Consider the following 22,783-nt stretch of genomic DNA (forward strand, 5'->3'; position numbering starts at 1 on the left):
TCCAGAGGCTTTGCTTGCCCGAGGTCACGTAACTAGGCAGTGGCAGAGTTAAGTGAAATGGAGATATGTTTTAAAAGATACTTGAAACAGATTATACTATTTTTCTTTTATAATGGATTGGGTTATCAGCACATTATTTATTAAGCCTGCATTGTGTGCATGAAACTATTTGATACCTGTAGTGAGGGAACAACACAGGAGGCTGTATGAGAATTAATGTAAAACATGGCTCACCCCTTGCAAAACTTTATAATCCTTCTTATGTTACTGAAGTTGTCTTGCTGATATTGTCAGCATTTGACTGAGGCTGAAAATTTTAATTCCTGACTTGATTGATTGAAGGTGAATATGATATTCTTTGTATTTTGCCTCTGCTAACAAGGAGAATTTACTGGGAAAATTTGGGTTTTATTAAAAACATTTTCATGAGAATGCCATAGTGTTTGAATATACTACTTTTATATGTGGTAGGTGGCCTGACGTTGAAATAAAATTAGTAAAAATATCTAGAATAATTTTTGAAAATTTAAACCTTGAAGATTAAACATTATTTTCTTTTTTCATCTTAGGGCACAGTCAGTGGTGTGTTGCTAGTTACACCAAATAATATAATGTTTGATCCACATAAAACTGACCCCTTGGTTCAAGAGAATGGCTGTGAGGAATATGGCATCATGTGTCCAATGGAAGAGGTGATGTCAGCTGCAATGTACAAAGAAATTTTGGATAGCAAAATAAAGGAATCCTTACCCATGTAAGAGTGATATTTATACTCCTTTGAAGTTTTACTTCATCTAGATAGTTGACCCCAGTCCAATAACTCTTAAGTATTTTTAATAGTTTTATTATAGCTGATTTTTATTTTATCAGTAATGAAACAAAAATATATGTAGTGTTGAAAAGGTTATTCTTATGCTTTTCATTTTATCAGTAATGAAACAAAAATATATGTAGTATTGAAAAGATTATTCTTACTGCACTAGAGTAGTTAGGAATTGTTTTAGGTTGATATTTTATATTTGATCAGAGAACCTGATATTAAAAATAACCTATACTACTCATTTAATTCAATGTTTACCAGCCCTTTTTCTTCAGATACAGCATTCAGAATTCTAAATTATTTTTATTAGTAATTTAAGGTAGTATAAGTAATCAAGGTTAGTTTTCAAGTTTTCCTTAGAAGAGCCTGAAAAGCCGTGTGTGGGATTTGGGGGAGGTTACATGAGCAGAGACCTGACATTGATAAAGACAGAGCAGCTTTGTCTTTTATTTATTGATTTATATGTTTGCATCCTTCTCTCTCAGAAAAGTATAAAATATAGGGGAGAAGACCCACAGGTTGCACAAATTTAAAGACTTAAACTTGGAATATACTGGTTAGGGGATTTGTGTGTTTCAGTTAACATAGATGTGAGGCTACAGATCAGCACAGCCTTTGAAAGTAATGTGTTTAACTAAAGGAATGACAGAGAGAAAAGGGAAGGAGAAGAAATAAAAGGAGAAGAAAATAAAAGATAGGTATACGAAGAAAGGAAGGGGAAGTACAAAGGAAGAAAATTGACATGTAATAGAAAAGATCTCCCCCATTCCTCCATATGTGACTTTGTCAACAGTTTAAAAACTGGCTTCACTTTAACTGATACTGAGATTTCTATCCCTGTAATAGCTCACAGGGATGATAATGGTTGTTTTTTACATTAACCCTTGTGAGACAGAACTACTTACAAAGAAGACAGAGCAAATTATTTTTGTTTCTGAGGCAGATTACGTGAGTTGTTAGAAAACCTATGGTAGAATAAAATCCTTTATTTAAACAGTCTCCATTATACCTGCCACTCAATAGATATTATTTTGACTTTGTAAACTTATGCTTAGAGGTGCTGATTATTCTTAGGATTGCCTCTACTGTTAATTGCTTAGTATATCATCATCCAGAATCAGTCTCAGCAGATAAAGATTATTGTGGCTGGTAGAGGGGTGAGACAAAGGTGAAGGAGTGAAGGATTAGATTAAAAGAGAAACAAGAAGATTATGTATGTATATACTGTCAGTCATTGATGAGATCCATTTTCTCTTGTCCTGCTTTTCCATTTGTATTAGGATACTTTGGGATTCTATTATGCTGAATGATCCGTAACATTCTACATGGATGCTGTAGGGCTCTTTCTCCTGTAAATCACTGTTTTATCATTCAGAACATCACCTGGAAAGACCATCTATTTCATCCAAACATTAAAAAAAAATTACTCCAAAAGAAATATCTTTCAGTGCTGCCTTATGAATTAATTAAGACAGTATTTGGCAACAAATCAGATAAATAAATTGTGCATCGTGTGGTTTTGCAGAGTAATGTCACGTATGGTAAAAATGATGTGTAAGATTTGATTGGTTTTCTTCTCTCTTGCACTGCTTGGGAAGGTGATATCAAAGGTATTGTTCAGGAACTATATTGAGCAATAACAGCCTCATTGACATAAAAAAATAAGATTACAACACTTATCTAGATCTATATGCTGTTAGGTTTATTTAACTTTATCTCTTACCTAAGGGTCTTATTAAATCTACAGATACAGTTTCTCAAAACTTTTGCCAAGTTCCAAGACCCTATATATGCAGTTTTAGTGGATCACCAGTAGATGACACTATTACATATTTAATAGTACAGATTAGATGCTTGCAGTTCTTAAGGTGAATCAGTCAGTGCAAGGGAAGCAGATAGGGACTGGACTTCAACTAATTAATACTTTTTTAAAAAATAAATTTTACAGAAAAAATTATGCATACCATTATAAAAATTATGAAGTACTAAAATAAGAGGAAAAGAGTTACCCAACTTCACCATCCAGAGGTAGCCAGTAAGTTTTGTGTCGGCTTAATTCCCAGTCTTTTCTATTCTCAGACTTGCATAAATCTTAATACTTTTTCTACTAAAAACACATGCAATTTCCGTTTATCACAACTACTTTTAGCCATCATTTTACATTGCTGACTTGTATTTCAAACTTGTATGCTATAGTGTTTACACTGCCTCCTTTTAGAACTTAAACTACCTAACCTTTGAACGTTAGTGCTTGCATATACAAATGCCATTAAACATGGAAATCAAGAAGTAATGATGTACCATTCAGCTATCTGATATCTAACTTGTTAGCTGAACAAGTTCTCTTAGAGTTGTTGTTAAGAGTTGTTGCTGGTAGTCTGAAGAATTCCTCTAAGCACTTGCCTCAGTTCTATTCAGGCTGGTTTTTAGCTTTGCATTTGAGTCATTTATTTTAATTTAATTTCTATTTATATGTAAATAACCACTGTATATGTGTGTGTATAATATCAGTCTGTGTATTTTTACTTTATTAAGACATTAAAAATTTTAATCAAAATTTTATTTAAGCTTATTTTCCATATTTCACCAGTAGTTTACAGTTATAGCTTTACCCAAAACTTATATCTTCAAATTCTCTTCAGGTAGATCAATTCAGGAAGTCTTACATTGATATTTCCCAGATGCTAAGCAGTTAATGCAAAAACTTGATTTACTTGGTCTACATGAATCCATCAAATTTTTGATATGCTGTTAAGAGATGTATACTGCATCCTTTTAGAAAAGCCTTTTTAGTGATATTAATTCGGTGTTAAGTTTGTGGAAAATAAAATTCTACAATTTAAAAAGTAATAACTTTAAATTTTGTTTATTGACAGAGAGATAGATCATTTATCAGGAAGGGACTTCTGCCATTTAAAGAAAATGACAAGAAGTAATACTGATGAAATAGACTCAAGAATCCGTGATGCAGGTAATGATAGTGCCAGCACTGCTCCTAGGAGCACCGAGGAGTCTCTTTCTGAAGATGTGTTCACAGAATCAGAACTCTCTCCTATTCGGGAGGAGCTTATTTCTTCAGATGAGCTGCGACAAGATAAATCATCTGGTGCGTCCTCAGAATCTGTGCAGACTGTCAATCAGAGTGGAGTGGAGTGTTTGACAGTCCTATCAGAGGCTGTTAGTGCTCCCCATCACCTAAAATCCGATTCCAGACATACTACCACTGAAGGTGGGACTCCTCTTAAAACTGATTTAAATAATCTTGAAATGGCCACTAAGGAAGGAGATCAGGCTACAGATAACCTTCAAGAAATATCAGGTCCTAAAGAACAAAGCACAGGTATGAAAGGTAATGCAGACCAGGATTTTCTTCTTAATGAAAATTCACTACACCAAGAAGAAGGTGAAAAAGAAAGTATGCCTTGTGGGGAAGCAGTAGAATTTAAACAAAAGCAAACTGTCAACAAAGGAAAACAAGGAAAGGAACAAAATCAGGACTCAGAGACTGAGGTAGAAGAGCTACGGAAACTCTGGAAAACCCATACAATGCAACAAACTAAACAGCAAAGGGAAAATATTCAGCAGGTATCACAAAAAGAAATTAAGCATAAAATAGCAACAACCGATATAGAAGGTAAGTGTTAAGGAGTATATAAAGTTAGTTTATCTTATTGCATATTGTCTCCCTCTTTCCTCACTGACTCAAAAGCTGCTGTATCTTAGGCCACTCTGAAGGATAATCTAGTGGCCCTTGAGTGATGTTTCTCTGGGCACAAGTACAGTGTCTCTGGTTTCTCCTCTCTTGTCTTATCCCACAGTGGATTGTACACATAATGAGCATCTTTTCCACCATGTTTAAACATTCCTGACTCACTGTCATTCTGTATTTAAATAGTTTATTTCTTGGAACTGCACACAAGTTCTATAATACCTCTGATTTCTCCATTTTCTTCTTCAGTTCTTGGTATGTTACATCATTAAAATATCTTTTAAAATTGCATATATAATATCCTAATTGCAATTTGCAGTTGACAAAGTTGTAATCCCATCATTTTTAAAAAATGCAATTAGACATAAATATCTATTTCTGAAATTCTTCTGAGTATCCACAAGTTCCATCATTGTCTGATTAATTGTTTTCCTTTAAAAAGCAGTACTAAGGATAAATTAAAACACCATTTTCCATTTTGTTTTTTAATACTATTTACTTACAAAAATTATAGTAATACAAGGGTGAGTCAAAAATTATCCACACTTTGGCTGTTGAAAATTCTCATATACAGGGCTCTTATTTCTCATATACAGTGCTTCTGCTTAGTACATGATGGGTTAAAAGGGGTATAACTCAAGTACCTTAGCTAACATTTCTCATATTCTATTGGAGTATTGATTCCAAATTAATCCAACTTACATATTAACTTATTTTTCAGATTTTTTTAATTAAAAATTTTTTATTGTTAAAATATACATAAAATTTACCACTTTATTTGTAATGTAAAATTTAGTGGCATTAAGTACATTCACATTGTTGTACAATCATTGCCACCATCCATTTCCAGAACTTTTTCATCTTCCTGAACTGAAACTCTGTACCCATTAAACAATAACTTCCATTCTCCCCTCCCTACAGTCCCTGTCTCTGTGAATTTGTGTCTCTACCCTAAGTATGTCTTATAAGTGGAATGATATAATATTTTCCCTTTTGTGTGTGGCTTAATGCACTTAGCATAATGCTTTCAAGTTTCGTCTAGGTTGTAGCCTGTCAGAATTTTCTTCCTATCTAAAGCTGAATAATATTCCATTGTACACAGCACATATTCTTCACATGTTCATTTGTTGATGGACATTTGCATTGTTTCCACCTTTTGGCTGTTGTGAATAATGCTGCTGTGGACACTGGTGTACAAATATTGTGTTCGATTTCCTTCTTTCAATTTTTTGGATACATACCGGAAGTGGATTTGCTGGATCTTATGGTAATTCTATGTTTAATTTTTTGGTGAACCATTGAGCAGTTTTCCACAGTGGCTGCACCATTTTACATTCTCACCAACAACACACAAAGGTTTGATTCAGTTTTTAAAAACACTGAGTTTTCTTTGCATTGTCTAATTTAGGTATACTGAATACCCAAGAATTACATTCAGTAGTTAAGGAATTCATTTACTCAAAGCAAGTTCTATAAAAGATTGAATATTTTTTCTTTTGTAATTTTTTTCTTTATTCAGAACTAATGAATATTCATTAAAGAACATTTGACAAACATAAGAGGTTTTTAGGAAATTTATAAAAATTACCTGGAGTTCATCACCTAGAAATGATCATTGTTAATATTTGCTGTATTTATCTTTGTCTTTAGTGCATATGTGTATCTACATACACACATTTATGTAGACACACATACATATATACAATTTTTATATTATTTGTACATATCTTTATATATGTGTATTTCCATATAAAATTGGGATCATATTATATGTAGTGTTGTTTCTTGCTTTTTTCACTTAGTGTTTTATGTAATGAACATTTTCCCATGTCATTATACAGTTGACCCTTGAACAACTCAGGGATTAAGGGGTGACACACATCCCTCTCCCACATTCAGAAATCTATGTATAACTTTATAGTCATCCCTCAGTATCTGTGGTTCTGCATACATGGATTCAACCAACCATGTATTGTAGTATTATAGTATGTATTATTTGAAGAAGATCTGCGTATAAGTGGACCTGTGCATTTCAGACCCATGTTGTTCAAGGGTCAACTTCAACCCATGTAGTTCTTTTATGGTTTTTAATGGCCGTGTAATTTAGCCATTTAGATTCCTGAATTGAACCATATTGTCAGACCCTCAGTATTTCATATGTCAGCATTTGTGGTTGGAAGGGTTAGAGATAATTCAGGGTTAATAAACTGTCCAATCAGATGGCTGAATCTAGCATACTGTTGTTTTTATCACACTTTCATATGTATGTAAAAGTTTCTGAAACTGTTTTACTAAATTTTTGTCCATAACAACCATATTACAGTAAACCTTTGAAAATTCTACAAACTTATTTACGTATTATTCTAGAAGGCTGATAGAGAATATGCAGAAAATTGTGTATGTATATGTAGTTACTTTAGTGTGGTTGTTACAAAAATTTAACAAGACTTTCTGGATCTTTCACATTTTTTCCTAATACCCTTAGACATCATTTGAGTTCATAACTTGGGTGTTAGTTCATTAGTCTTGCTGTACTTGTCACTTTACCTTTGATGGAAAAAAATACAAGCTACTTAAGAGAATTTACCTGTCAGTAAATTGATGTTTTATTCTGTAATTATTTGTCAGAAGTTTGGAGATAAGCATTACTTAATCTAAATTATTTTACATTATTCAAGCACGGTATATGAGAATTGAATAAACACTGTTAGTGTCTTAATTCTAGGTTCTGCACTTTTAAAAGAAAAGAGAAGGCATCGATTACATAAATTCTTATGTCTTAGAGTTGGAAAACCTATGAGGAAAACATTTGTATCTCAAGCAAGTGCAACAATGCAACAGTATGCACAGAGAGATAAGAAACATGAATATTGGTTTGCTGTGCCACAGGAAAGGTAAAACAACAACAAAATCTTGAAAACATTATAGAGATTCCTTTTCTTAAATTGAAATTATTTTGTATAATGCTTCACACCAGTAGCAAAGTACTGAAATAGTTTATGATTAAAACCTGACATTGTCTATTCAAAATCATTTAGCTCCTCTTTTATACTCAATTTACCCCACTTTTAATTTTAGTCCCCCTCGTGGTTTAATGTAAAAAATGTGAACATATACCTAGTTTTAGTAGTGAAGAAACTTATTTAAAATGTCTTAGATTAAGAAGGTTCATCAAAATATTAACTGGTACAGCCCCTACCTCAAGGCAGGTAATGATGCACAATTTCTTTTTAAAAAATTGCATCAAGTGCTTACTGAATGCCTGCTATGTATGTACACTAAATTAGCTACTAGAAGGATGTGGTCTTCAAACTAGTTTTTATACCCACTACACAGTAAAATTTTTCATCCTAAGTTTAAGCAATTCTAAAGGATGTCTGTCGTCACTGTATTGTAAATATTGGCGTTTTAAGTTAAAACTTACATTTATCTTTTAAATATACCCAGTAAGATCTAAACATCACAACAATTTACCCTCTACCATTATCCATTTAAACACTACTTGAATGTGCTCTTCTCTAATAGTTAGAATTTGCATCATTCCTTTTTTTCTTTAAATTTGTATTTCAGTTATACTTCCTCATAGAATCTTATTATAAGGTACTATATTTTTATTCCCTTTTACATTTTTTGCAACAAATTACATATACTTACACATTTGTATGTGTGTGTACTGAAATTACATTTATTTAAAAATTTTCTGTGATTATTGTCAAAAGAGTAAAAGGTCGAAGGCTTACCCTACTTGCTAACAAGTTGGCCTGCCTCAGTTTAATGCATGCTGGCAGAAAACAGTTACAATAGCATCATTCACAGTACCAGCATTTGTATGAGTTCTTTGAGCTTCAGTTCTCACACTTGGATGTGAAGAAAGCTGAGTGACAGCTATGTGTGCCATGGGTTATGTTAAAGAAGAGGAACCTTAAGTTTAGGAAACTTAAACCTTTTATATTGTACAGTAAGCATGGTTACCCTTTGCTTCAGAGTAAGATATTATTTCTGCCTTCTAAAACTATGCTATGCTTTGTTTCTTGTGCTAACATGCTAATACTGAAAAAAGGTACACAGTGCCTCTGCTTACAAGACATGTGGAAATCCAAGAGAAAATTGTCTGGCAACAACTACATTATTCTAAATGTTAATTAAACCCAGAAGAAAATTTTATTATTACAGTTATTCTAATAAACAGTTGATCAAAGTGGCATAAATTATAAATAGTCATAATTATTACATATAAAAAGTAAAATATAGTAAATGTCATAATAAAGTAGTTAGGGCTTTCCCCCAATTAGTTTATGCATCCATTGAGTATTGTTCATTGAAATGATGATATAGGATTCAGCCCCTCAGTTCTACCCCATCCCTTTTTTCTTTGTATTGTAAGTACTGAGAAGCTTTGTCCATAAAAAAGTCTATGAGACTGAAAAGTTTTAGTATAATAATGTCACTCAGTTCTTTAACCATGTTTCTATTTATGTTCCAAAATTATTTTTAGTGACCGTCAAGTGCACAACTTCATTAAAAACACCTTCAGTTTTGTGGAAATCAGTGAATTAGAAAGCACCTGATGTGCAAAAGTACTTACTACCCAGTCTTTAAAATCTTTCCCTGTCTCAGTACCACCTTTGGGCAACCTGGAAGTTTTTATGCTTTAAGGCATGCACTATTGTAGAATTCTGGATGAGTGAGGATAGTGCTTTAGTGAAAGCAGAGAACAGGCAATCTGTAAGATATATTGACCACACTGTTCTCAGGAAGATTAGTATAAGTGAAGATTAACATATGGAAGCAGAAGATAAAGAAATCGATTCACTTAGAGCTATCTTACATGTTGTGGACCTCTTGGAAGGTCTTTATATGTTGCTCTGAAGACCTTTGCTTTCAGGAATATAATGATGAAATTCTTCTCTCTCCCCCCTCACCTAAATATACAGTGCAATCTGTGCATTCAACAGAATGTGATGAGAATAATTTAAAAATATGTTATGATTTGCATAATTCATGAGTACATGAAAGGCAAAGAGCCAGATACTCAGATCTGCCAGTGATATCAAGATGATTACAATGAAATATTCAACTCTATTATATCTTTAGTTAAAAATAACATAAGGATTTGTTTTTTTCATTACTGTTGTCTTTAGTTTAGTTTTTGCGTGAAATTTTCCATTTTAATATTGCCCTTGCACCTTGGCTAATGTTTATTAAAAATTAGTTTTATTAGAATTTTGAACTTCATTGTATTTAAGTAATTTATGAAAAAACAATTGCTTGTTTTCATAGAGACAGATTATCTGAAAGATGATACTTAACACCCTTTTAAAGTGTTAGTTGCCACATAAGAAATGACACTATTAAAAAATTTTGTTAAATTAGAAACAATTTCCAGAACAATGGTTATTGATTGGTATATGTTAGTGGAGAGTTTTGTGATCACTTTTCAATTATCCATACTAATTAAGCCAACAAAACATAGATATTTGAAATGTGGCTGACCCTCAAGTAATGTTAATCAGGCATTTAGGCTTTACTATAGTTAGCAAAATTGAAAAGGGGAACAAGAGAGTTAAAAGATTAGGTCATCCTGAATCAGTAGTATACTGTGTTCCTGGTATAATTTAAAAGTTAAACATATTAAATTTCTGTCAACTTGGAAGAAATCTGTATAATGTCCAGGTTTCAAAAACAGGTAATTAGTAAGTTGTTTACTTATATTTTAGATATTAAATCATTGTGTAAATGAGGTCAAAATGGGTGGTTCAGCTTTCCTTCCCATTACTAAGTTTATATAAAGAAAAGAAACGTTACCGAGGACAGCATCTGAGCTAGTCAAAATCACACTAAAGAGAATCCTAGTGTAGTTTTCTCAGAGCTTGACAGAACACAGCCAAAAAATTTTAAGTTAATGTCTTTCTGGTAGTGGGCTTTATTTTTAAATAAAGCATAGTATATATTTTGTATATTTTAAGTCTTCAAGTTTTGTGAAGATATCTAACAAGTAAAATTTTTAAGTTCTAACAGCACGGAATACTAGGTCTATTATTAATAATTGCTCGTTCTAACAGGGCAGACCACTTGTATGCCTTCTTCATTCAGTGGAGTCCAGAAATATACGCAGAAGATACTGGTGAATATACCAGAGAACCTGGATTTATAGTAGTAAAGAAGATTGAAGAATCTGAAACAAAGGAGGATTCTACTAGTGAAGCAGCCACTAGAGAATGGGAGGTAAGGGGGAAAATGTGAAGATCTCATTTATCTTTTTGCTTTGTGTGAACTTATAGTTTTATAGTAGTACAGGCAAAGTACAAGTGATCTTTGTACAAAAAAGTAATTTTTTTTAAAGGTTTACTGTCCGTGTATATATATGTTTATTGAATAAATCTGATTAGTAACTTTGGTTTATTCCTATTTATCATTTTCCTTTTGCTTTAAAATACTAGAGAGGCAACCTGTCAGCAATAAAATGCCTTTTACTGAGTGAACTTTAGAATAATATTAATTGCTGTTATACTAATTTTCATAAATCATTTATTTCAGATCTGATTCGTTTTAATATTATCTCCTGCATGGAGGAGGTACAGCAGTTATTTAATACATTCATGCAAATTAGCACACCTTTCTAAGCTCATATCCAAGCATTATCTTGACATCAGTTTAGCAATAATGCTAGGGAAATAAGCTGATGCTAATTTTACTAAGTAATGAAATAATGAAATTTTTTGTGCTCAAATTTACTGAGCTTGCCTAAATGGTCAAATTAACACTAATCAGTGTTTTATAACCCCTCTTAGATCCATCTTTTAGTATTACATATTATGTTTTTACTTACTTTGTCTTAATGGGATTGAGAGGGTGACAGTATCTGGTTTTTCTCTTGTTATGGTTGCCTGGATTAATCTCTTCATGCATTAGAAAATACAGAGCAGATGCTAAAATGTGATAATAAACTGAATCAAATTTTGTTATTCATGTGGTATTAATGTTTGTGGTTGTTTATGTGATGAATGTATTGTGTGTGCACTTAACATGTATAATGATTGAAAGTATACATGGCATGTCTTTTGTTTAAAATGCAAACCTGATTTTATATGTTCCTAAGTCCATTCTATGTAATACATACAGCATCAGTTCCTGCTGTGACTATGATATAATGGAGGAAAAGAGTTAACATATATTGAGCATTTATTTTGAGTTATTTTAATATTTAAACCAACATTATTAATCTTTTTACCAGCTTTATACACAGTAGCCACAAACTGGAAACAACCTGAATGCCTATCAGCAGGAGATTGGATAAATAAATTTTGGAATGTTTATAAAATTCCAAATAATATAGCAATAAAAAAGTTCTCTTAGTACCAACAACATGAATGAGTCTCACAGATAATAGTTTAATAAAAGAAGCCAAGCCAGACATAAAAGACTATGTACTGTATAATTCCATATACATAAAATTCAAAAGGGCAGAACTATCAAAAGTCCACCAGACTACCTGTTTCTGGGAGTTTAGGGATTGGCTCAGGGCAGGAGGGAACTTTATAGAATACTAGAGATGGTCTGTATTTTATTCTGGGTGATGGTTTACATGGGTGTTGACGTGCAAAATAATGCCTATGTGTTTAAAATTAGCTTTAGGAGACTTTTAAAATAGCCTAGGTGATCAAAATTGTATACTTATACTAAGGTAGTAACAATTGAAGGTAGAGTGGAAGGCAATAAGATGAAGTTTTTTAAAAAGGTATTAACTAGCTAATAAGACAGGATTTAGTGACAGGTAACAGTGAAGTTTCTAATTTGGGTGGCAAGGTGGATGGCAATATTTTCAACCAAGTAAGGGAATTGAGAGTTTTCTCTCCTTTGGGATTAGAAGTTAACTTTGGAAATAATAGACTTTTATTATTATTTTTTTGAATATTGACTATTTTTATTCAAAGGAACTGCTTCAGTTCCTGTGGAACACTCTGCAGGTTATAGTTTCTAAAGAAAAAAAGTCTCCTCACCTATTTTCAACTAGAATTGATTCAAATAAAAAGAAGATGATGGAATATTACTCAGCTATAAAAAGGGATGAGATGGAGCTATATGTAATGAGGTGGATAGAACTACAATCTGTCATACAGAGTGAAGTAAGTCAGAAAGAGAAAGACAAATATTGTATGCTAACTCACATATACGGAATCTAAAAATGGTACTGATGAACTCAGTGACAAGAACAAGGATGTAGATACAGAGAATGAACTGGAGAACTCGAGGTATGGGAGGGGGCGGGGGGTGAAGGGGAAACTGAGACAAAGCGAGAGAGTAGCACAGACATATATACTACCAACTGTAAAATAGTCAGTGGGAAGTTATTGTATAACAAAGGGAGTCCAACTCGAGGATGGAAGATGCCTTAGAGGACTGGGGCGGGGAGGGTGGGGGGGACTCGAGGGGGGGGAGTCAAGGAAGGGAGGGAATACAGGGATATGTGTATAAAAACAGATGATTGAACCTGGTGTACCCCCAAAAAATAAAAATTAAAAAAAAAAAAAAAGAAGATGGATGATAAAAAATGCAACATTTTGCTGCATTGTCTAGAAACATTTAGCTTCACTAATATAGTAGCCACTAGCAACATGTGGCTATTGAGTGCTTGAAATGTGGCTAATGCAACTAAGCGATGGAATTGTTAATTCTATTTTAATTAAAAGTAAAAACTATTAATTCAGTATTAGATGACTTTTTTAATTAATTAATTTATTTATTGGCTATGTTGGGTCTTCGTTGCTGTATGTGGGCTTTCTCTAGTTGCGGCGAGCAGGGGCTACTCTTTGTTGTGGTGCATGGGCTTCTCATTGCCGTGGCTTCTCTTGTTGTGGAGCATGTGCTCTAGGCACATGGGCTTCAGTAGTTGTGGTACATGGGCTCAATAGTTGTGGCTCACAGGCTCTAAGGCGCAGGCTCAATAGTTGTGGCGCATGGGCTTAGTTGCTCTGCGGCATGTAGGATCTTCCTGGAGCAGGGATCAAACCTGTGTCCCCTGCATTGGCAGGCGGATTCTTAACCACTGTGCCATCTAGGAAGCCCCAGTATTGGATGACTTTTAAATGTGTTTGGAACAACTTGGATATATCAATCTACTTTTTGAACTATAAATTTCATGAAATCTAAATATATCTAAAAAAATCTAAATCTGAATAAGATCAAGTATTTCCTATGAAAATTTGGTGTCTGCATTGAGGTGTAGTTAAATACACTAATTCCTATACATACAGTAGCCCCTAGCCACTTGTAACTGTTGAACACTTGAGATGTGGCTAGCCCAGAGATAATCCGTAAATATAAAATATATGCTGGATTTTTAAAGATGTCAAAAGAGAAAATGTTAATGTTATCATTAATTTTTATATTGATTATGTTGAAATGATAATATTTTGGATATATTGGTTTAAGTAAATATATTAAAATTGATTTAATTTTTTTTTTCTTTTCTAATGAGGCCACTAGAAAATTTATAATTGCATATGCCTTGCATTGTATTTCTCTTGTAGAGTGTTGGTCTAGTGCCTGATAGCTACTAAATACCTAAAAAGTTGTTTTTTTGTTTGTTCCTTTTTTCATCAAAAGTGTATTGTTTACCTTAGGGTTCACTCTTGGTATTGTACATTATATGGGTTTGAACAAATGTAAAATGACATAAAAAGTGTTTTAAATGTTACAGGGATTTTTTTTTAAAAAGCAGTTTGACTGGAGAACATATATGAAAGAAGAGTAAGTCAGAATTTCTACCTGGGGTGGAAAATAGGTGACTAAGAATTTAGGTTGAATTTATCATGAATTTATTTCATGCTAACATGAAATTTATACATTGGGGAGACTTTTGCATGTGATAAACTTACCTACTCTACTATTTCTCTATTTGCCTCCTGTCCCCCTACCTATGTAAGTGCCATGGGGGCAGGGTTTTATGGGTTTCATACACTACTGTATCTGCAGAGCTAAAAACAGTGCAGGCATGTAATTCATCCTCCATAAATACTTACAGCACTAATGAATACATTTGGACATAGATTAATATAAATAATAAATAAAACTTATACTTATTAAAAATTGGTCTGTATACCAAAATAAGTTCTTATGTCACTTATAGTAAATATTTTGTCATAAAGCCATAGACTCTGGAAGGTGGAATTAACTGGTAATTCATCCTCTCTCATTTTACATTTTACACTATTCTTGGTTCTGCTTTAACATATTTAGTGATAGGGAGCTCGTTAGGGGCAGTACTTTTCAATTTAGGACAGTTCTGTTAGAAAGTTGTTCCTCTTAGTGAGTTTAAAGAAGCATACCTTTGTAAGTTTGATGTATTTGTCTCTGTTCTTCCTTCCAGCGCACATTAGTAACAACAGATTTTTTCTATATACTGTGATAATATGAAAATTTATTATCATGTTAATATTTAAGTATTAATAATTAAATATTATTTATTATTATCTTCCTTTTTCCCTGGTACTTCTGTTGACTTTAATAACTCTTCTTTGATCCTACACTAGCCTAATCATTACCCTAAAAGGATTCGTTAACTGTAGCGCCCCAAATTACTAAAATGTGCACCTTAGGTAGCAAGAAAAATTCCATAATATTTGAAACAATTTCAGCTCCCAAATGTCCAAACTGAAAGTTAGTTCTACTGAAGGTAATTAGAAAGGGCTGTAATTTAAGAATTAGAAATGATGAGAAAAGGAAGAAGAAAGTTAGAGCAGTAGTAGAGATTTGTACAGTGAATTCCAGAGAGAGATGAGAGCAGCAGAAACTTAACTTTACTAGCAAAGAGAAAAGATAGCTAAATTTTAAGATTGTCAGGAGTAAGAACCCCTTATGATACATCAGAAGTAAAATTCCTGAATGTTGGGAGAAAGAATCTGAGAAATACTATGCATACAACTCTTGCTGCTTGATGACACAGGCCCTCAAAATTGGAACTTTTGAAGTTAAAATTGCTTGTACCACTTCCTTTGGGTTGACTTTCACTCCTTTTGGGATAAGAGCTGGCAGAAAAAGTTTTCCATTTTTTTATTTCTAAAGTTAATTTTATATCGCTTGCAGTTCAGTATCTCTCCCACTCCCAACGTACTAATTAAAGCATCCAGTGGTCAAAACAACTAAGAAATAGACTTTATTAACTTAGGTTTAACTGATTTATTTAGAAGTTTACCTCCCAGGTTCATGTTTGTTGATTAAATTTTAAAATACGAATTTACTAAGATTATATCCCCAGGTTTATCCTTGTTGATTAAGTTTTAAAATGTGGATTTACTAAAATTATATGCCAAGAGATTATATAACATTAGCGCTTTTCATTTCTTAAGGTAATGATTGATATTAGAAGAAAATTACTCTAGTTTACTCCTTATTTCTCACACTTGCTAAAGTATTGATAAAAATATGTTCCATTCAGTTTTTGGTTTCTGATATGACTTGTTCATTTTTAGGTGCTTAACAGTACTTACATTTTCTCAAGTAATCAAAGCTTTCATTTAAGTGAAAATGTAAATGTAAATATATTGGCTACTTATTAAATAAACCTGTACAAAGGTTTTGTAATTATTCCAAATATTTTAGAATCTGCTTTCTGGTGTAGATAATTTTGTAAATCATTTATAGGATCTTCCCATTTTGACATTAACTTTAGTGTTCTCCATTTTAATTGTATAAATTTAAGATATTTAACCTAATCTTAGCAACTTAGGCTATAAAGTTTATCATATTATGTCCTTACTGATTTGGTTTTCCACTAAGATGTGGTAATCATCATGTGGAATCAGTTCTGTTTTCTTAATTGTCATTAATTAAGTAGAGTTATTGCCATGGTTGTTTATTAGGTTTCTCAGAGAGGACTAACAGTTTACTGTTGCTGCAACTTCTAAGAAGCACTGGTGTCAGGAGGCTTCAATTGTTTGGTTAATGTTTTACTTCTTAAGCTGCCAGACAATGAGTTTTCTGGCATTCATTTTCTTAATTAAACACATGAGGTATTTTGTTTTTGTTTTTGTTTTTTTATTTAAAAAATTTTTTTTTCTTATTAGTTATCTATTTTATACATATTAGGGTATATATGTCAATCCCCATCTCCCAATTCATCCCACCCCCCACCCCTGCTTTCCCCTCTTGCTATCCATATGTTTGTTCTCTACATCTGTGTCTCTATTTCTGCCTTGCAAAAACTGTTTTGTTTTGTTTTAATTAAAGCACAACTAATGCCAGAATTAAAATTGAGTCAATATATAAAACAAAACAAAATTCCTGATATCTTCTCAGCCTAGCCAGCAAAATCCGTACAGAATTGATTTTGTTCAAAATAAAAGTAGTCTCTGTCTCTAAGTCCTAAGCAGAGGTCACATTTCTCATATAAAGGCAATTAAAGAAGAATATACTTTTTTTTACATTTTAGTCACATAGAGGATTACAGATCATAACACCAAACAAAATTTAGTAAATCTGAAAATTTTATAAATCAAAAGCAGTAAAAACAATTAGAATTTATGAGTTAATACAAATTGTCTTATATAATATTTCTATATTGAGTATTTTTTAAATCTCTTTATTGAGGTATGATTGATCTACAAAAAGCTGTGCATATTTAATGTATACAAACTTGAAGAGTTTGGAGACAAGTATACATCCATGCAAACATCACCATAATCTATGCCATAAACATTCATTATCTCCAGAAGTTTCTTCTCACTTCTTTATTATTATTTTGTAATAAGAACACAACATAAGATTTACCTTCTTAGCAAATTTTCAAGTATACAATACAGTATTAATATAGGCACTGTGCTGTAGAGTAGGTCTCTACTTCTAGGCTATTATGTTTTTTTCATATTAGCATTTAGCACCCAGGAGTTATTATGGTCTGTTTTGACTATTACTAATGTTAACTAAGGATGTTAACTACCTCAGGAAGGTTTTGAACCAGTGCTTTGCTTTCCTGTTAATATTGTTCCTCAGTTACTAGCCAAAAGCTATAGGCTTTAAAATTTCCATTAAAATCCAAAATATTATTTAATTTCTATTGTTAGAAGGGATGAATGAATGACAGACTATTTTATGATTTTAAAAATTAAAATATTACTTTAAATATTGAGTATGGTAAATAATGTATTATTGCTTCTTGTAGACCACTCGCAACTTAGAGGAAATGAGTAATTCAGTAATTTCAGCCCTGATAAAGTAAAGGAAAAAACATTAAGTTGAATATGTGAATTATGAGAACAGATTATGTTCAGCCTTTAAACTGGTTATGGTTTTAAAGTGCTTTGTTTTATAGTCTGTCATTTTACATTTTTAATGCTAAATTGACATCTGCTTCAAGCTCTGGGATGTCTAGACAAATTTAAATGACCTAGCATTATGTTTTCTTTTTATGAAAAAAGAAAGGATAAGAAGGAGATTTACTGAGCTCATTTTATATCTGCTAGGCAGGTATTTTATTAATCAGGAAGCATTTGGCTTCAAGAAACAGAAAATCACTTAAAATAGCTTAGACCAGTTGATTTTTCTTCTTCAATTGAGGTTGCAAATGACATGTAACATATTAGTATCAGGTGTACAGCATTACAATTTGACATTTGTATATAGTATGAAATGATCACAGTAAGCCTGGTTAACATAACTGTACTTTTTTTTGTGATAAAGACTTTTAAGATTTACTCTTTTAGCAACTTTCAAATATGTAATACAGTATTATTAACTATAGTCACCATGCTGTATATTACATCCTCATGACTTATTTTATAATTGGAGGTTCATACCTTTGACCCCCTTCACTCATTTTGTCCCCCACAATGCCCCCTCCTCTGGCTACCACCAATCTGTTCTCTGTATCTATGAGCTTTGTTTTTTGTTGTTGTTTTAAATTCCACATATAAATGAGGTTATATGGTATTCATTTTTCTCTGTCTGACTTAGCTAATGAACTCAAGGTCCATCCATGTTGTCTCAAATGGCAAGATTTTAGTCTTTTTATTGGGCTAAGTAGTATTCCACTATGTATCTATACCACATTTTCTTTATCTATTCTTCCATTGATTGACACTTAGGTTGTTTCCATATCTTGGCTATTGTAAATAATGCTGCAATGAACATGGCGGTGCATGTATTAGTACTTTCATTCTTCAGATAAATACCAGGAGTGGAATTGCTGGATCGTATGGTAGTTCTATTTTTAATTTTTTGGGGAACCTCCATATACTGTTTTCCATAGTAGCTATAGCAATTTACAGTGCCACCAGTAGTGCACAAGGGTTTCTCTTTTCTTCATATTCTCGCCAACGCTTGTTATATCTTGTCTTTTTGATAATAACCATTCTAACTGGTGTGAAGTGATATCTCTTTGTGGTTTAGTTGTTTTTCAAAGTATGGTCCCCAGACCAGCAGCAGCAGCAGTAGTATCTAGGAATGTGTTTAAAAAGTACAGGGAATTCCCTGGTACTCTAGTGGTTGAGGCTCTGCACTCTCACTGCCAAGGGCCCAGGTTCAATCCCTGGCTGGGGAACTAAAATGCCACAAGCCACGGCACAGCCAAAAAAAAAAAAAAAAAAAAAAATTAAAAAGTGCATTCTCAGGCTGCCTTGAAGTCTACTTATCAGAAACTGGTTCTGGAGCCCAGCATTATGTTTTAACAAATGTACCAAGTGATTCTGATGTAGGCTAAAATTTGAGAGCCACTGGTTTAGATCTTTAAGAACCCATCCTGTCCAGGCATGGAGCCAGCCTTCTTAGAAACATATGGCTGAAAAGATACCTTAGCAAAATCAAAGCTCTATTAGGAAGAAGGTATGGGGATGTATGCTGAGTAAGACAATCAACAAAATAGGCTGTCCTATGCATGGGGGTGTGTGTGTATATTTTTTAAAACCTCATTTAAACCACATTTTGGTATGCATATAGTATTTTTAATTCTAGAAAATCTAGCTGGAAGTAATGATAGGTTTTCAAAGTAGCACCCCACTACCACCAAATTATTTAATGTTGTTGGTATGTGTAAAGGGAGTGCAGAGATGTGGGGTGGCAGCTAGGGCTCACTATAATAAGACAGTATTGTAAAGCTGGTGTGGAGATGGTTATTGTGTGCCTATGAGGGATTGTGGGAGAGAGATCTCAGGGTAAGTGTGGTGGAGCTGGTTGGGGGCTTATGGGGGGTGACTGGTGTGAGTGGCAGGGTGGATATTCATCAGAGGGAGTGCTGTGTCCTGTGCATGCACATGCTGGAATGTGCAGGAAAGAGAGATGGGGGTGTGGTTATGGTGCAGTCTTATGTATACTAGAAAGGTGGTTGTGTGTGTGTGAAGGGTGGCATCATGTGTACAGTTTTGTGTGTATACACAACAAGGTAAAGGGGGAGGAGCAGTTTTTAGCTTAAAATGGAAGAAATATCAATGTATCATTATGGCATTGATATTCCAGTTAAAATTGAGGTAATCTAGGTAATTTTAGTTTATAGTCATAATAATATTTAATCTTAAAAATGCTCTTATATTCAGGATACTCCTGGTTAGTGAAGTATATACATAGGCATAATAAATATAAAGTACTTTTTCAAGAAATTAGATGTTAGAAAATGCAGTTTAAAAAATAGACTGTGTAATACTCAAAGGAATTTTCAGGTGAATATTTGTGTAGGATTTATTTGTAGTAGATTGGCTTCATTTTTACATAGTCATTCTAGAAGTTTGAGCACTGAAGGGTCCTCAAAGGATGTTTTACTGCTTAAAAAATAAATATAAGGTGAAATTTTATAGGACTCTTAGATGTAAATGAGGAACAGAATTTTATGACTGTATGAGCAAACAGTAAAATGTTAATTGAAATCATTTGTGTACTTTGGGAGGGACTCTGGAAACTATACTGATTACTTTTTTATGACTGGGTTATTTTTGGTATATTTCTTAGTGTACTGGTGTTTGGAATACATGCTCTGTATCTTTAAACTCTTGAGTCCTTTCTTTGCACATTTGGGTGCAGTGCAACCAAACTTAAACATGGGAAACCCTCTCTTCCCTCCCCAGCTTTACAGTCTCCACTCAGCACTATTTTTGCAATGGATACTACTTAGTGATTAGCTCTCTGTCTTGTCAATCAAATCTTTGTCTCCAGCAAACTGTTTTGTCACTGTAGTAGGGCTCTTGTGCTGGAAATGTATCTCTGACAGAGGAAGAATGCTTTTTAAAACAGTTCTTAGGAGATTTGATGTAACTTAATTTGCCCTGGAAAGGAAATGTCTCGTCTCTGGTATGGGAAAAAGGGGAGAAGGCATCAACCAATTAATCAAAAATATACTCTGGTAAATCTTAGTTGATTTCAATTTCTATATTTACTAGTCTTTTTATGGTGACATTCTGCAAAATTATTCAATTTAAAAGTTTAAGCATAGAGAATATTTATAAAATACAAAATTGTATGGTTATAGAAAAAGCTCCTTTAAGTTATTTCTGCTAATCCTAAGTATCTACACAAAGGAAATGAATAAGGGACTGTAATTTGGATTTGTGAAAGTGTTTTGGTTTTCCTGTTCTACATCAATGGAAGTTATCAAATCTTTATTACTGCCTTAATTTTTAATTTAAGTTTAACTTTGTAGGAGAATATTTAGAATTTTTGTTTTGCTTAAAAATAAATTGAATAGAACTATCTTAATGAATTAACTTTAATTTTTATTGACTGGATCCCAAACTAAATACATTTATAATTTTGTGTATTAAGACTATTATTTTAGCAATCTGAGAAAGGGCTTTTTTAAGCTATCCAAAAATTTTCAAACATTCCTGCCTAATAAAAAACTTTAAATGATAGTCTAATAAAGAAAAATCTTAGTCAACCTTCCTATTTTAAGAATCCTAGGTATTTTTTGGTATAAGTATGTATGCATTATTTGTTAGAAAATGTATTACCAGTTCTTTTTTGGTAATTTAGGATTATGTCTTGCCTTATGAATATTAATTTTATTTTTACTATAATTGTAGGTGATTTAAATGAGACTAGATATATGTTTAGACCCGGGAGTGACTTTGGAAGATGCCTCCAAAGCAGCTTGCCATCCTTAAATGTTAAACGCGTAAAATTATCAAAATGATTTCCATTGGTGGTGTTTTTAATTTGGCTCGAGAGTACTGTTATGTCTTTTTATTTTTAAGTTGAATGATTTCGTTTTTGTTTACGAAACATCAGCACAGAGGGTTTAGGCCTAGAAATGATTAGATTTGTTAAAATTCTGATCAGGTTATCAGATTAGCCAATTAACACAGCTTTTTTTTTTTTTAAACCAAGAACAGTGATGCTATTCATGTATTTGTTTTGATTTGTAGTATGTTATTAACATTTATTATTAGTTTGCTAATACTGTAATATAGTTTAATTTATTACAAATATAGGCAAGATGTGGATATTTTGAATTTTATAGGTCATTATAACGTGCATCACACACAGTCACCAATTCCTTTTCAACCATATAGGAAGCTGTTATGTGATTTTGTCAGATATGAGAGCATGCCTTTTACTGGTCCTCAGCTCTGCTCATAAATGAGTTTATACATATTATTTTATTTAACCTTCACAATAACCTTGCAAAGTCAGTAGTATTACTTCCCATTTTAAAAGTGAGAAAACTCATATGGATTGGTTACTGAACTAAGCTGTCATGGAGCACAGAGATGGCTTGACCCTAGCATATTCTTTACCTCACTAGGATATCTTTGAGAGTTTTATAAAATGGTAGAGTACAGTATGATGTGTTTTGGTGTGGAGACAAGCTCAGGTCCCAGTTTTCTAGCTGTTCTTCTCGCTTTAGAGTAGAAATCCTAGAAGCCGTAGAGTAGGAGAAAGGCTTAAGAAAATAAAGATTAAAATTTTTGTAGATTGAAATTTCCTATAAGATTCTGCCAGAAAGGAGACTCTTCCACTTTAAAACTGAAAATAAAAAATAATTCTTCTAGGAGAATAACAAATATTTTAGAACAAATAAAATTTCTCACTTTTGGACTTCGTATTTTGTAACTTTTTACAGTTCTTCATCACTTTATTTAACTGATTAGTAGAATGATATCTGTAGACTTAAGTAATAAATGGTCTTATAGCTAGTACTGACATGGCCATATATTTATGTAAACCAGGACAGTTTTCTAAATGCTCAGTAATTGTGTTAACCAGAGATTATTTTCATTTTTTAAATGAATTACTTTGTCTCAAAGATAATAACTAATAACTAATAAGACTAA

The 22,783-nt window shown here is 32.7% G+C and overlaps 1 protein-coding gene across 11 annotated transcripts in view; it reads left to right on the forward strand.

The window, feature by feature from the left end:
* Positions 1 to 22,783, forward strand: part of OXR1 (oxidation resistance 1) — a 441,773-nt gene that overhangs the window by 391,300 nt on the left and 27,690 nt on the right. For 10 of the 11 annotated variants that reach the window (XM_057734805.1, XM_057734803.1, XM_057734798.1 and 7 more), the window contains 4 exons: positions 570 to 754; positions 3,697 to 4,454; positions 7,255 to 7,423; positions 10,592 to 10,754. In XM_057734805.1, coding sequence (XP_057590788.1) covers positions 570 to 754; positions 3,697 to 4,454; positions 7,255 to 7,423; positions 10,592 to 10,754 — 1,275 coding nt within the window. Of the gene's footprint in view, positions 1 to 569; positions 755 to 3,696; positions 4,455 to 7,254; positions 7,424 to 10,591; positions 10,755 to 20,677; positions 20,854 to 22,783 lie in introns of those variants that run through there. The other variant, XM_057734808.1, reaches the window with a different exon arrangement.

The sequence above is a fragment of the Hippopotamus amphibius genome, chromosome 5, assembly GCF_030028045.1.
Source record: "Hippopotamus amphibius kiboko isolate mHipAmp2 chromosome 5, mHipAmp2.hap2, whole genome shotgun sequence".
Classification (NCBI taxonomy): Eukaryota; Metazoa; Chordata; class Mammalia; order Artiodactyla; family Hippopotamidae; genus Hippopotamus; species Hippopotamus amphibius.